At 36.7% G+C, this 719-nt stretch overlaps 1 protein-coding gene across 1 annotated transcript in view; it reads right to left on the reverse strand.

Moving 5' to 3' along the window:
* LOC107646076 overlaps positions 433-719 on the reverse strand; it is a 22,424-nt gene continuing 22,137 nt past the window's right edge. Inside the window, exon 2 of the mRNA XM_021103902.1 lies at positions 433-714. Within this exon, the coding sequence (XP_020959561.1) occupies positions 712-714 (3 nt within the window). The 3' untranslated portion in view covers positions 433-711. The remainder of the gene's footprint in view (positions 715-719) is intronic.

Here is a 719-nt window from a genome sequence, read left to right on the forward strand (position 1 = left end):
TAAAATTTAAACAAAAGACTTAAACAGATAAAAAGAAATATCTTTCTGTTATTTAAAATCAAATCAATTTGTTTTGAGATAAATGATAAATCTATTCTAATGCAATCTAATCTAATCTAACTAAATTAGGGAAACAAATCAAATCGGATTCCGGTTTACTAGTTAGTACTAGCAGTACTAAGTATTTAACAAAATTTCCGATCCGTACAATTTGTGTTTTACGCGATCGGGAAGGAAAAAATGTAAAATGGTTGTTGGGTTTATGAGGCGGAACAAAGTTGTCGTTCATAGTGTAAGTGTCATAAGCAACGACGCGGTCGTTTCAAGCCCTCAAAATTAGCATCAGCACACTGAATCCTTCCTTCTCTACCCACCACATCCTTTTCCACTTTTTATTTTCTCTATATAACCTAACCTCAACAACCATTTACACCTTCTTTCCCATATCCCATTCCATACACTAATTTCTCTTCTCCCACTAAAAAAAATCTCTCTTTCTCGCTCTGAACACTCAAACTCTTCAATCTCTCCCGTTCTCTCCTTCAGTCTTCTTTTCCCTCTCAAAAAACCTCCGTCTCCGAGGCTCAGATCTGCTTCAGATCTAGGGTTTCTAGTCTGTTCTCACAAAGATCCAATTCGGGTTTCAATTGAGGGATGATAGCTTAGGGCTTTCGCACAAAACCCCCCCAATGTTCTCCGAAGTTCTTTGATTCAATTTT

This window comes from Arachis ipaensis, chromosome B06, assembly GCF_000816755.2.
Source record: "Arachis ipaensis cultivar K30076 chromosome B06, Araip1.1, whole genome shotgun sequence".
Taxonomy (NCBI): domain Eukaryota; kingdom Viridiplantae; phylum Streptophyta; class Magnoliopsida; order Fabales; family Fabaceae; genus Arachis; species Arachis ipaensis.